The sequence below is a fragment of the Schistocerca nitens genome, chromosome 2 (genome assembly GCF_023898315.1).
Source record: "Schistocerca nitens isolate TAMUIC-IGC-003100 chromosome 2, iqSchNite1.1, whole genome shotgun sequence".
In the NCBI taxonomy this organism is placed as follows: Eukaryota; Metazoa; Arthropoda; class Insecta; order Orthoptera; family Acrididae; genus Schistocerca; species Schistocerca nitens.
The window spans coordinates 616,120,261-616,133,495 of NC_064615.1; the positions used below are offsets into that span (position 1 = coordinate 616,120,261).

Consider the following 13,235-nt stretch of genomic DNA (forward strand, 5'->3'; position numbering starts at 1 on the left):
TACATTCATATTTTAACATAGTATATAGTACCAATATGTGTGATATACTGATTTATGTATGAGAACTGAGGAAACCATGTGGATTTCACTATTGGATTTGTAAACATGTATCAGGTACTTGGGCTAAGTCTCTGAACAAGACTTATTCATCATTAACTTGAAGTATGGAAAACAAAATTAATTGAGTCCTACATTGTGTAAAACAAATACAGATTAATGTTACTTTAAAGATGCAGAGATAACTCACAGAGGACACTGAGCTGCACAGTGACACGGAGTGGCATGTCAGGTGGTAAAGCCTCGTGGCGAGCTTCACAAGTATAGTCTGCATAGTCATCTTCTGCTGTTGGTCGCAACTTGATTCGACTCAGTACGTTATAGCGTTTTGCATGTCCATTGGCACCAGCATTCACTTCTGTTGTTGTATCTACACGTTTCTCTGAACAAGAGAAAAAAGTAAAAGTAATTATTTTTATGAGTCACTAAAACTACACAATGCTGCAATTATAGGCAAGGCTCACCATTACTGAAACAACGTAAAAGATTTGCTTAAATCATGGACCATTAACTCTCTGATGCATCACTGAAATTGCATCTAAAAACATGAAAGGATATATCTAAAAGCAACATTCCTGTTAGTGCATGAAGACAGCCTATGTTAAAGCAGATACATAATGTATACAGAAATGTTCTAGTACCATCAAAACTTCAGTAATGAAAGTGACAGAAGACTCACCTGATGCCTGGGCAAATCTACTTAGACCCTTAAAACCCCAGTGAGAGCTCATATGTCAGAAAAAGGGGGGGGGGGGGGGGTGGAGGGGAAGTGAGGACTTATTTTTCTTTTGAAGACTATGTGTAGATCATAAAATATGGATTTCCAGAGACTGAAACAATTGACATAATTGTAAAAACTTGTCTTCAGCATTTCTTAAAAGAAACAAGTGAAGTGACCCACAGGGTAAGACTCTCTTCTGATACTTCTGCTTCAGACTATCTGGCATGGTACTTCTCTCAGTGAGGTACTGACCTGGGCTTGTCATCATTGCAATGTGGTGATATTCTGCTGGTGGCATTCTGTAGGTTTTCAAAATAGCCTTCATAGGAAATTATTGTCCAGCACTGTATATAAATATTATGGGACCATATTGTGTCTATAGCACAAATACTGTTCCCAAACAAAGAACCAAGCCAAATGGTGCAGCAGTAAAAACACTGGCTTTTCATTTGGTGTGAAGGAGCTGGTTTCAGAGCCATATGTGGCAATATGGATTTAAATTTCCTATTAGGAAGGTCACAGCCAAAGCCTTCCTCAACCCTTTTACAGCTGAGCTAAGTCTTTACAAATCTTAACAGCTACAGCTAAGAGGTGATATTCTCTTAGCCCTCATGTCTTGTGCCTGCGCTTCAACTACCGACTTCTCACTTTTCATCAAGGTGTCAGCTGCCTGTCTCATATGTGTCGATGGCAGTTTCACTGCATTTTAATTTGTCAGCAGCACTGCAACACCTGACAAATTGGGCACAATTTGTAAAGTCAAAGAGGCATTACACGGCAACATCTTTCCCACACACACTAATGCTCACTACCTTGTGATTACTGCACTGCTATGTGCTAGCAACGAATAGGGTTGTATGAAAACCTCTATGTCAATGCCATATCACCACTAAGTAGTGGATTTTAAATTTATAATATGGTCACGTTTAACTAATTGCTCAGTATATCACGGTCAAGTTTTTCAGTTGAAATGAACGAAGAATATGTGATATTATTGACTATGAGACCCCAACCTGCTGTTCATTTGCCAATCAGAAATGATTTCTCCCTTTGTACTGACTGACAACTTTCCTTCATGACGTATGAATGCTGTGGGTTTAGTATATTTGTTTAGCATGATGGGAGTGTATAAAGTAGTACTGGCACAGAAAGAGGATATAACTTAGCTAAAACTTCTGGCTAGCACCAAGGAGTCACTGAGCTTTATGTTCCTCTCCAATGTCATATTTCATAGCCTTCTACAAGGGAGGGGGGGCACTTGTTCTCTCTTTCTTAGAATCTAGGTTATAGGCTTCTCTTTCTTACAGATATTTCATGTCTTTCTAAACATAACTTGAATTTGTTTGGTTATCAGGTTGTTCACAGAGAATTATGTCACATTCCTGGTATTGAGGCAATTTTGCAGTCGCAGTGGATCACAGAACATTATCTGAACAGAGTCCCCAGTCTTTTTAACTCTGTGCAAAAAGTAGTCATAGAGTTACAGACTGTGGAGTCAATATGACTGCACAATAACACATAAAACTACTAATACAGACATGGTCTGTTAAGAGTCAGGTCTGTCAGCATATCTGATGGTTTTTTCAGTAAGTTTTTTACATATTTTTAATCAAAAGCTGACTCTAAGTTTCACTTTACCCAAACAACCTGGGATGTAGCTCTAAAAAAACATATTGTTCACCCTTAACTGTCAGTCAACATTAAAGAATTCAAGTCATTTAAATAATGCAGTAAAATGATGAGATGAGACGTTATGTAAGCAAGAAAATAATACTTATGGGCAACATTGAATTAAATAAATGCTTTTCATATTTATTCCCTGTTCCTTCACTTTTTTGAGGTACATTAATAATTGGTATTTTTGGCTACCAGTCCTCGTTTTCCTTTATATTCAATAGAATTTGATCAATGGCTCTGATTTTTGTGTGTTTATGACTTTTAATTTTCAGAATGCCCCAAACATTATTGGTATATTTTATTTCTTAACTCCTTGAGTTTAATCCTTATGAGGTGTAATTTAAGATTGTTCAATCATAAAGGTGGCGATCATATTAATACTAATTACTGTAAAAAGATGTACTATCTACATAGGCTCTACTATTGGAATATGCTTCTCTCTTGGGTATTAAAGCAATATTATCTTCTAACACTTAAGTGGTTAACTGTCAAACGTTTGTGATACAGTAATTTTGAGTACTTCCTCTCGAATAAGTTCCTATGCGATACTTACTCAAGCTCACCGAATTAGTTACATAAAAAATGCCAAAGCCAGAATCCTGGCTCCTCTTGGATAATTTTCGTTGGTCGGTCAAATCACTATTCCTCGCCAGATGAAACACATCTGAGAGATCTGGGACATACAACCACACCTACATGTAGTAATCTTTTCTTTCTTCCTTTTTTCCCACCAGTTTAGGTGTAGAATCTCGGGCCAACAATGTAGACAACTTCCGCATTGTACGGGACTACACTGAAGCACCAAAGAAACTGGTATAGGCATGTCTATTCCAATACAGAGATATGTAAACAGGCAGAATACGGCCCTGCGGTCGGCAACGCCTATATAAAATAAGTGTCTGGCGCAGTTGTTAGATCGGTTACTGCTGCTAAAATGGCAGCTTATCGAGATTTACGTGAGTTAGAACCTGGCGTTATAGTCGGCGTACAAGCGATAGGACACAGCATGTCTGAGTTAACGATGAAGTGGAGATTTTCCCTTACGACCATTTCACGTGTGTACCGTGAATATCAGGAATCTGGTAAAATAAGCAGTCTCCGACATCGCTGCGGCCGGCAAAAGATCCTGTAAGAACAGGGCCACCGACGATTGAAGAGAATCGTTCAACGTGACAGAAGTGCTACCCTTGCGCAAATTGCTGCAGATTTCAATGCTGGGCCATCAACAAGTGTCAGCATGCGAAACATTAAAGAAGCATAATCGATTTTGGCTTTCTGGGGCGAAGGCCCACTCCTGTACCCTTGATGACTGCACGACATACAGCTTAACGCCTCGCCTGGGCCCATCAATACCGACATTGGACTGTTGGTGACTGGAAACAAGTTGCCTGGTCGGACGGGTCTCGTTTCAAATTGTATCGAGCGGATGGACGTGTACAGGTATGGAGACAACCTCATGAATCCATAGACCCTGCATGTCAGTAGGGGACTGTTCAAGTCGGTGAAGGCTGTGTAGTGGTGTGGGGCGTCTGCAGATGGAGTGATATGGGACCCCTGATACGTCTAGATACGACTCTGACAGGTGACATGTACATAAGCATCCTGTCTTATCGCCTGCATCCATTCATGTCCATTGTGCATTCCGAAGGACTTGGGCAATTCAAACAGGGCGCTACACGTCCACAATTGCTACAGAGTGGTTCCAGGAACACTCTTCTGAGTTTAAACACTTCCGCTGGACACCAAACTTCCCAGACATGAACATTATTGAGCATATCTGGGATGTCTTGGAACGTGCTGTTCGGACTCTTAAGGATTTATGGACAGCACTGCGGGATTCAAGGTGTCAATTCCCTCCACCACTACTTCAGACATTAGGCGAGTCCATGCCACGACGTGTTGCGACACTTCTGCGTGCTCGCGGAGGCCCTTCACGATATTAGGCAGGTGTACCAGTTCTTTTGGCTCTTCAATATATTTAAATAGTGGTGCACTCACACCAACCTCCTTGGCTCACACAGGCAGCGTTGTGCGTTAGTAAGCTGGGATCTCACACTGCATATTTCTTGATTTCCAATAAGCATTTGACTCAGTACCACACCTACGCTTATTGTCAAAAGTACGGTCACGTGGATATCAAGTGAAATTTGTGTCTGGACTGAAGACTTTTTGGTAGGGAGGACGCAGTATGTTGTCTTGGATGCAGAGTCATCGTCAGATGTAGAAGTAACTACAGGTGTGCTCCAGGGAAATGTGTCAGGTTCCTTCTGCTCATGCTGCATATTCATGACCTCGTGGACAATACTGACAGTAACCTAAGACTTTTCGCAGGTGATGCTGTTATCTGTAATGAAGTACTGTCTGAACGAAGCTGCATAAATGTTCGGTCAGCTCTTGATAAGATTTCAAACTCGTGCAAAGATTGACAACTTGTTTTAAATGTTCACAAATACTAAATTGTGCACCTCACAAAACGAAAAAGATAGTATCCTGTGACTAATATCAATGAGTCACTGTTGGAACCGGCCAACCTCTACAAATACCTGGGTGTAACACTTTGTAGGCTGTAATTGATGACTCAAGGAATATACTACAACCCACTACATATCGCTCATACTGGGATTGTGAGGATAATATTAGAATAATTACAGCACGTACAGTGGCAGTTAAACATTCTTTCTACCTGCGTTCCATATGTGAATGAAGCGGGAAGAGACCCTAGTAATTGGTACAATTGGACGTACCCCCTACTACGCACTTCAGGGTGGTTTGCAGAGTATAGATGTAGGTTTACACGTAGAAAACAGCTGCTGCTGTCCTGGCTCACTTGTTTCTGTCGATGACTGTGGGTCTCACCTGATACTGCGTGAGTTACAATTTCAGTGTGGCGCTTGATACTTGAACAAGCGTCAACTGTTGTGTCAGAAGTGCGGGATGATCCATAATCTAGAGCTTTAATTTCTTTCTTCGACTTGCCGGTCAAACTGCGGGATGAAAATTTGTTCCACCAGACTAGAACCGGCTAAAGCAACACATGCAGAAGCAATCTCAGCTAACAAGGAAATGGTCCAATAAGACAAGTTGAAAGCTACCCTGAAATTTTTTACACAAGAAGAATACAACGAAAGAAATGCACTGCCAAAATTTTACCTGCCAAAAGGCACAGCAAGTACTTTGTAAAAAATGTTGAAGTTACACATTTTTATCGCGTGAAGAACAGCTTATAACAGCGGTTTGTACAGCCCTGCCCGCCTAGGGCGCGACGTCGGCGAATCACTCACGCAGCGCCGCGTAGCGGAATTATCCGGAGACCATAGACACGAATTTTAAGCAGCTAAATCCTGGTTTTCAATGGGGCGAACGGAAACGAACACGTGCGAATGAGCATTTGCAGAAAATTGACTACCATTCGCTTTTATCTGGGTAGATCGTTTATACCAGAAGAAACGGAAGAGAACATGAGGTACGTAGCGAACATTGCCTATGAACGCTGTGTTATTAGATTTAGTTTTTGGAGCTAATATTCGGCATACAAGATAAAACTTATTTCTTGTTCGAGCTATATTGCGAAACTTTGCTATTTAGTGAGTATTATCTTGACGGAGTATGCAAAATGGCGCAGGGAAGGAAGAATTTAAGCGACTCGATCTGTATGAAAGCGTGGCATGCATGGAGATAGTGCACTTTACACGGAATTGCATCTCCATCTCTCCATAGCACTGTTCCAAAATTTTCGTTGTATGTCGGCTGCAATTTTTCCCTGGCTTCTCTAATTACCATTGAGAAGAAATTTATAAACGGAACACTAGTTAACGACGTTGAGCATCATTTCAAGGTCGTGACACAGTTAGCGTTTCCGTGTAAGGTCTAATGGTCTTTTTTTTTCTAAAACAAAAATGGTCTAGTGGCAAAGCGCGCGCTTCTTGATCCAGAGAGAGAGGGGTCAAATCCAGTTCAGACCACAACTTTTTCACTATGATTTTTAACCGAGCATTCACTTCTCACAGATGTTGAAGTGGCCACGAAAGACATGTGGTTCGGATTCCAAGTTAAACTGTAGGTCTCCATTTTCCAATTAGGTAATTGGGGAGCGTTAGGGACAAGGAAGTCCACTTGAAAGACCTGCAAGAGACCTACCGGGTACACCAAATAGAATTCTCTTTTGCTCGTGCTTGTTGGCTTGTTTGCTCCGGTGAAAACCTGGCTTAAACTATACAAACAAGTTTTTGAATATCTTCATACCGACAGTTCAATTCCTGCACATGTAACCCTGATAAAAATGGCTAGCAAAGAAAATAAAATCTGGCAGTTTTTGATGTTGCAGACGACTTCCATCAGTGAGGACCTGTAATTTGTTGAAATGAAATGTGTCTTGCGGTACCACATTTTAAAACAATCCCTATGGGCCATTCCTTACAATAATGTTTGAATGTTGTACATTTGACTATCAGTGAAACAGTTCTTTGTTTATTCCCTGTAGTTGCCACAAAAATGCGAAGTGTCTATTGAATGACAAAAACAAATATATATCTTGCACCAGGCACACCGGACAAAGGATAAATTGATGCAGTCAGGAGCTCAGCAGTAACCACTAAGTTTATTTAGTCAGAACTGGGGTGGAGTCAGAAATAGTCCCAGCCGTCGTTCTGCATATTGCGCTGCATAACAGGCATCCTTGATAAAATTCGTAAAGCGTAGCGAAGAAAACTGGTAATGCACAAACGACTGGATCTTAAGAATACTGTTCCGCTGATAAATTTGAAGTGAGAGAGAAGCATCGGAAATTATGTTGTCTGAAAAATGCTTTCCACTGTCGAAAAAACCTTTATAGAGAAGTTGAATCGCACTAGTAGTTGCAGGCGGAATCCACATTACATCTACATATCTTTCGTCGTCCTCCACAAAAACAGAGGAGTCGTTCCTATTGTGTACGATTTCTTGATCCTGCGTAGCCAGGTCGACGAAGCCTGGAAATTGGCGATGTTCATATCAGATGTAATTCGGAGGGCCCAGTCTCGTAGATCTCCGTCGGTAATGGTGCACGAGCACTTCTAAATCTTTCTAAGAGTTTTTCATTCGGATGGTTTCGGGTTTGCGTTTGGCGCATTTTTACAGTTCACGCTCCAATATTACGAAACGAAAACACCTTTGCACACTGCATAACTTCAAGCGTTTTTTCCCTCCTTCGTTTAACCAATATTTCACTGCCTTTTCTTTGTCGCTGAAAGATGTTGCAGTTTTTTTTTTTTTTTTTTTTTTGTATTCTTCTTCAGAACTGTTACTGGCACAACTGACGTCGTCCGAACCACAATTCGTGGAATCATCACAGTTATTTCCTATTTCTTCTAACGTAACCACAACTTCAAACGAAATGTCGATATCATTCGAATGAATGTCAAGGAAATGGACCAACAAATGACACATATGTACGTCGTCAGGAGAAGTGGGTGATTTCAGCTGGAAACCACGTTCTTCATATTTCATCTTTGCTAAATTGAGAACGTTAATCGGATTCCACATTACTGTAAAACTGGAAGAAAAAAAAGATATTATTAGCAGGCATGCCTTACTAAAGAACGAGCGCGGGCGCGTTTGTGTGTGTGTGTGTGTGTGTGTGTGTGTGTGTGTCCAGTTGTTCATGCGCAGTTGTTACAGCGCCAGTAGGGGTGTACATCTCTACCGCCGCATGGCACGCTACGAATTTGGCAATTTTCGGCTATTTTTTTTTAATACTTTAGGTGCCTCTTAACAGCTAAAATTCTCTCAGTGCATTTCTTTCGTTGTCTTCTTCCTGTGTAAAAGATTTCAGGGTTGGTTCCGACATGTCTTATTGGACCATTCCCTTGTAAGAATGAGTACCAAATTTTTCCATTGGATGAACCACTCTTTTATCTTACGATATTACATCCTCCGCGGGCAGGGAATCTACAAGCATGAAACTCTGATGCTCAGATGAGCCAAAACATTATGACCAGTGCCCATCGCAAGACTGAATGCCGCCTAGTGGCGTTGCAGGCACGTGGCTCGGTAACAAAAGTACACTTCTTGACAAATGCTAAGAACAGAAACGTTGTTGGACAGGAATAGTCACAGGCAATGATGGACGACATGAAACACAGTAAATACGTAATAGAAATGTAGTGGCGTATTTATAACGAAAAATAGTACAGTTTTCACCACATGGGAACGCAGGGTAGCAGACATAAATAACGTTCATGTTTGACACAGGTCAGACTCGCAACATAAATGCCGATATCGGACTCTCAGTAATAAATATGCCCTCCTCTGACACTAACGCATATTTTACACCTGTTACTCAAGGTGCTGCCAATCTCTTGAGGAGCCCTTGGGGGATTATCGCCCCACTCCTGTCACCTGCACGGTTCGGGGAGGTGGTGTTCATTGAGAAGCATTTGTGCCGAGAGAATGCCAGGCATGTTGTATAGGGTTAGGTCCGGGGGAGACGGGGTGGTATTCAGGCCGTTCCAAATCTTGAATTTCTAGTGTGTCCGACACCTCAGCGGTCCTGTGTGAGCCGGCATTGTCGTCCATAAACAGAAAGCCGGGACCTGCCACACCCCTAAACAGACGGCGATGATCCAGACTAATCTCTGTGCAATACCGCTGTACTGTCACGGTATCTCGCGCGAAGATATGCCCACACAATAACGCCTAGGTCAAACCGATGAAATCCGTGGACATTCTGTGGTGTGTAACGTATCCCCCCCCCCTCACTCCCTCTCACTCCACACTAATTGGTGGCCGGGTCACTTGTCACAGCAGGGCAGAATTCGTCGGAGAACTTCACTCTGGAACAGTATTGCTCACCCCAACAACGTGCTCTCTATACCAACGAATTCTTTCTCGATGGCGGCGTGCTTGAAGTGGGATGCATTTAACAGTCTTCCGAGCATACATACCAGCCTGATTTAATCACCACGACAAAGTTCTGGCAGCGCCACCCATAACAGCAGCGGTTGTAAGGTTTGCAGTGACCTGCCTAGGAGTGAATATCAATTTCTTTTCTCCATTAGGGCTACGTATCGATCCTCTTGCGGTGGGGTGTTCCGTCTTCGTCCACTGGCATGTTTTCCCCATAGCATTTCCACTTTAAGAGCTTTTTTTTGCGGTGTGACAATTTTGGGGACATCCATTACTGTGACCGCAGTAGTGACACTTTAACCGGTTCAGAGCCGTCCAGCTGCTCGTCCACGATCGTAAGCACTGATACGGTGTCTTGCAGACATGTTGCCGTACCATACGGAATGTAGCACTAATCGTCTCCACAACCACCTTCATCAAGCACCGTACTGCGTGCACTGCCTTGAATAGCCTTCGCTGCAGTTAGCAAGTCCCACCCTCTACATTTTGTTTTACTATTATTGGCTGCTTGTTCCATAGCAATTGTCGGATTTTCCGTAGCAATTGTTCCTTAGGAGTTGTGAAGGGAGCAGAGAAGAATGGGGAATCACTTCGGCGTTGATACGGGCCGCGGGTGGGTAAATACGTTGAAATCAGCGCCTTTGTCGAAGGACAGATTGTTATTGTCCGGCGCCTGGCGACGAGCAGCTCAGAAACTGAGAAGCTGGCAGATCGTTCGTGCGTATCTACGGAAAGTGGTTGAAGGACGGCGGAGTCCCGCGTAGGTGACAGGGCGTTCGACACCAGGTCGCTAGTCGTGCCCGACACGCCGTCTCTGCGAAAGACTGCTCGGCTCGATACGTGCAGCTCGCGGCGGACATTATTATGCTACGGGGGACGTTCACCTCGGCTTCCGCGAGACCTGTGGAAGTAACCGAAGGCACTACGACAGCTAAGGACTACGTGAATGTCATTGCGGATCACCCGTATTCCTTCATGCTTGCTGCCTTCCCCAGCGACAACGGTATATTTCAGCATGGTAGCTCTCCGTGTCATATTCCCAACATCTTACTTCAGTGATTCGTGAAGCATAACACCAAATTCACCTGATCTGAACACCACGCATGCTATTGGGCGCCAGCTCCGCAAATCACCGGCCTGTAATTTCCGGGATCTGCGTCACCTTTGCTTAGACATCTGGTGCTAAATACGTCCAGAAACCCACCGGGGACTTGTCAAATCCATGACGCCCACAATCGCATCCTTTTGCGTTCCCGCTGTTGATCAACACGTTTTAAGCTGACGATTATAAAGTTTCGGCGCATCAGCGTACATAGCTGCGTTAAGTAGCTGTCTATCACAGAGAAAGAAACGCATTATCACGGGAGACCATTTAAACAGTGCTGATGTGCGGCGGCTTGTGCGCCAGCACATAGTAAGGCAAACTGTAGCTCATTCCAGACGTAGGGGGCGTCCAGTTTGCAGTCTTGACATATGCGCGCAGGACAATGTGCAATAAATCTCTTGTACACTGAAGCAAGGCAGTAATCCCTCTAGCCAATTACCAATAGTAGTTCATCACTCTAGTGGTACATTAAACGTACTCGTCCTTTGATACATAGGACGAACGATCATGTGCAAACACGACGCGAAGCTACTACGATCGCTAAGTTCTTGCAATGAATACGCATTTCAGGTTAAATGACCGAAACGGTATGTCAGTTACAAACTGTTGTTTCCTTGCTTACAGCTTATATTCAGACAGTATTATTGCGTAAATACATGTACTGCAGAAGCAGTCTCTGTCATTCTAATTTTAGACCTTTAGTGCTGGGCGGTGTTTACCAAAATAAAAACCATCGACTCACTGGCAAACATTATTATATCTACTCGTGTATTGTTAATGCCTACAAGAATAGCTTGCCAAACAGAGTATGAACTATATCCGAAACTAATGCCCACAACTGATCACCATAGTTCTGGATCATGTGCAAACGTTTCGTGTCCCTCTAGTGACAGGCCACATTCAGCCTCGAGTGCGGTTCTTTACAATAGACAGCCACACATAGTGGACTCAAGTGGAACTTTTTACTATGTTTCATGAAGAATCTCAAACAATTGCTGTGTTAAAGTGATACTAAAGTTGAATGACCATATGCGAGACAGCTGTATCTGCTAGAAGTGCATCTAGGGAACACACAATGTTCCATGGTGGCTGTTTCAGTCTAGTGTCTGGTTTTAGGAATACGCATTAGAAACTGCCATAAGCTGTTTCCTGCATTTCTGTTGTTCCTTTTGCTGTGAGACAAATAGGTGTTGTATAATATACTACAACTATTTAGAGGATATTGTTAATTCTTCAGTTGGAGAGTTTTATGGTGAAAAATTTTTAAAACTAGTTACATAATGTGTGATGGTCAGGCCATATTTCGTCGTTCGTGCACCATCTCTTACCTCGACAAGGAGAAAGGTCTGCTACCATGGAACGCATGATATTTGCAAATGAACTAAGTTTCTCTAATGTGTTAATAATTGTGTTAGGTACCAATAGCGTCTGTTTCAAAATCTTGCTAAATTGTAACTCGTTTTTGATAATATTTCTTGTTAATCTAATTTCACTTACGGATGATTAGTGTGTAGCAGAGTACCACTGATTAAATACAGTATTGAGAAGCTATTTTCGACTGCAACACTTAAAATTTGAACAGGGTATTTGTTCCAAGGTACATGACAATGTTTTAACTTGGAACAGTTCCAGGGTAATTTTTCTAATTTCGGAAAAAGATCTTGTTTTGTGCGAACAGCCGATTTGTTTATCCTTGTTTCCATTGATTTTTATTCCTCTTCTTTATGTGAGAATTAATTCTTCAGATGAGTGCGAAATGTGCGATATTCCTGTTTCGGCCCGTATAAACTTGCCCTGCCTTCGGAAGCTAGGTGGCGGATGTATTATCAGACCACATAACTTTTTTCCGGTCAACATGGACCATGTTTGCGTTCCATTTATCACCTTCATCGCTGTGGTGTCTCCGGCGACGATGTGTTTGGACACCATTGTTATATATCAGACATTGTATTAGTTACGCTCATTGAGTCACGTTCCACTTCTGCCTCATTTCATGCTGTGAGCTCGCCTGGAAACTTCCTGCTTCAGCAGCAGACGCATTCAAATATTTAGACGACTAGGTCAAAGGAGCGTGCGCTGTACTCACCCAGTTTGAGCTCGACGTTTCCTCGGTACCATATTATCTTAGCGGCCGGTTTGGAGTTCTTCACCTGACACACCAACTCGAATTCCTCGTTTTCTTTTATCTCTATCTTCGAATTTGGTGGGTGGTCGACGATTTCTATGGAAGACGGAGGAGCTGAAACAGAAATTAGTTAAACAATAAGGAATGAGAATGCGTTTTCAAACGACAGCTAATGCAAAGACAAAGTGAGACACTTTTCTATTAATAGAATAGTGAAGTGCAAAATATGAGGGCTACGATATGAGAGAAAATATGGGAAGAAATACAATTTAATCAACATATATGAGCGCGTATAAAGGACCTGTCGATTCGGTTTACGAATTTAACGACTACACAAGGAAAATGTCTGGCTACTCTACTACAACTTTCTCAACAATCCTCTTATTTATGAACATCGGAAGAAAGAATCCTTTCTTCTTGCTGTAGCCGGATAACGAATCGCCTGAGGAAAAAAGTACAGCATTTGTTAAATATTCCACTGCAATAAAACACGTCAGGTCACTCAAACTTGGAGCAACATGTGGTAAAAGTTAGATTAAGTAGTGCGTAAGCTTAGGGACCGATGACCTCAGCAGCTTGGTCCCATAAGACCTTACCACAAATTTTCAATAAAGAACCTTTCCTCCCTTCAACGCGAATAGTGACATACGATCTTACAGAGGGTACAA

The 13,235-nt window shown here is 42.4% G+C and overlaps 1 protein-coding gene across 1 annotated transcript in view; it reads right to left on the bottom strand.

The window, feature by feature from the left end:
* Positions 1–13,235, bottom strand: part of LOC126235206 (nephrin-like) — a 190,324-nt gene that overhangs the window by 44,845 nt on the left and 132,244 nt on the right. The window contains exons 7-8 of the mRNA XM_049943935.1: positions 12,529–12,681; positions 248–439 (exon numbers count right to left, since the gene is read on the bottom strand). Coding sequence (XP_049799892.1) covers positions 248–439; positions 12,529–12,681 — 345 coding nt within the window. The remainder of the gene's footprint in view (positions 1–247; positions 440–12,528; positions 12,682–13,235) is intronic.